The sequence below is a fragment of the Nicotiana sylvestris genome, chromosome 5, assembly GCF_000393655.2.
Source record: "Nicotiana sylvestris chromosome 5, ASM39365v2, whole genome shotgun sequence".
Taxonomy (NCBI): domain Eukaryota; kingdom Viridiplantae; phylum Streptophyta; class Magnoliopsida; order Solanales; family Solanaceae; genus Nicotiana; species Nicotiana sylvestris.
The window spans coordinates 146,606,875-146,609,037 of record NC_091061.1 but is presented as its reverse complement, the minus strand read 5'-3'; the positions used below and the strand labels follow the sequence as shown (position 1 = coordinate 146,609,037).

General features: G+C 35.4%; 1 protein-coding gene across 1 annotated transcript; it reads left to right on the top strand.

Moving 5' to 3' along the window:
• Positions 1-1,181: 1,181 nt before the first annotated feature.
• LOC138869460 (uncharacterized) lies at positions 1,182-1,610 on the top strand. Its single transcript, XM_070147079.1, has one exon. It carries the CDS (start codon positions 1,182-1,184, stop codon positions 1,608-1,610), a length of 429 nt encoding a protein of 142 aa, XP_070003180.1.
• Positions 1,611-2,163: the final 553 nt, after the last annotated feature.

The window sequence follows — 2,163 nt, the reverse complement described above, 5'->3', positions numbered from 1 at the left end:
TCTTGTCACGGGTATTCGACTCCAAATGGCCCCAATTTATTCAATTCAATTGCATAATGTAAATAACACTTCAAGTAACTGATTCTACAATTAAACTCTAAGATAATAAGCGAAATTAGGTAAAATGACCAAAATTCCCCTTGGGCCCACGTCTCGGAATCGGGTAAAAATTATATTTTCACAATTCTCACACTCTCACGAGTTCATGCACACCAAAATTATTCACATCTAAGGTCAAATTCCCAATCAAAAGTCGAATTCTAGGTCTAAGAACATTCTTCCAACTTTTCCCCAATTTTTTACCTCCAATCCAAAATTAAATGATGAAACTAACTATAGATGATGGAATATAACAAGAAAATATGCATACATAAAATAATAGTTTATCCATGAAATCAATAAAATGCCTATAATTAAAAATTAGTGGATAAATTAACTTTCACTATTGCTAGAACTTAAGGATTTACCCAAATGTGCATCAATTATTATATGAATAGTGAATATGATGAGGTAAGTTTATACTTATGATCATGTGTCGTAGTATCTACCCAAAGAAGAATTGTGATATGCTTTAACTGTTTTGTTGAATCCATATTGATTTGTGAGCATTTATTATCTATTTTGCAGCTATTCTTTTTCATTCGCTTGCTTCGTCTGTTACTGTGTTCATTAGATTGAACTTTTCTGAATGGCTTTTCTGAATCCCTTCTTAATGTTAACATAATGTTGGAATTAAACGGAGTTCACTAGATGAAAGTTCTGCTTACTTGTGGCATAGACGTTTGGGTCATATATCCAAAGAAATGATAGAGAGATTAGTAAAGAATGAGATTCTTCCGAATATGAATTTTACTGATCTTACTATATGTTTGGATTGCATTAAGGGAAAGCAAACCAAGCATAGTAAGAAAGGTGCCACAAGAAGCACCCATCTTCTTGAAATTATACACACCAATATTTGTGGACCCTTTGATGTTCCATCTTTTGGCAGAGAGAAATATTTTATCACTTTTATCGATGATTTTTCACGTTATGTTCTGGTTTTCTTAGTGATGGTTTATATAAATTGAAACTCGATATTGACTTGGCTCTGCTGAATGATAAGTCCACTGCCATTACTGATTCTAGCAGTGCGGATGAGAAGTCTTTCTATAAAGCATGAGAACTTTATGTTTATGCGAATGAATATTGCCAACAACATTAAGAGTACTATTCCACAAACAGAAAGTGCTAGGGAATACCTGAAGTTTGTGGAAGAACGTTTTCGTTCTGCAGATAAGTCTCTCGCTGGTTCACTAATTGCTGAACTCACGACCATGAAGTTTGATGGGTCGCGTAGTATGCAAAATCATATCATCGAGATGACTAACATTGCAGCAAGACTTCAGACCTTGGGGATGAAAGTGGATGATTCCTTCTTGGTTCAGTTTATTCTGAACTCGTTGCCTCCTGAGTATGGACCATTCCAAATTAACTATAACACTATTAAAGATAAGTGGAATATTAATGAATTGTCCATGTGCTTACTCAGGAGGAGTAAAGACTTAAGAAACAAGGGGGTCATTCAATTAACCTCATGGGTCAAGGAGCTGGTAAAGGACTTAAAGTGAAGGCCAACAAGTTCAAGAAGAAGAAAGCACCTGCTAAAGCTCAATAGGATGATAACTAGGAACATAAGGCAGATACGTGTCGTTTCTGTAACAAAGAAGGACACTATCAGAAAGATTGCTTGAAACGTAAAGCTTGTTTCGAAAAGAAAGGTACAATTAGTGCTTTTGTATGTTTCGAATCATATTTAGTAGAAGTTCCTAATAATACTTGGTGGCTTGATTCTGGCGCAACTGCTCATGTATCTACTACGTTGCAGGGATTCCTTACGATCAAAACTACAAATCCAAATAAGGATTTCTTGTTCATGGGAAATCGTATGAAGGCTCCAATTGAAGGCATAAGGACATATCGTTTGATCATGGAGACTGGACGTCACCTTGATCTATTACGGAATCTTTATGTACCTTCAGTTTCTAGGAATTTATTTCTCTTCAAGACTTGATGTCTCTGGATTTGATTTGTTAAAGAATTGTTACCCAATGACCGCCTCTTCAATTTCCTCTCAAAATCTCCCTCTCCCGAGTTCCAAATCGAATTTCCAACTTTTAAAAC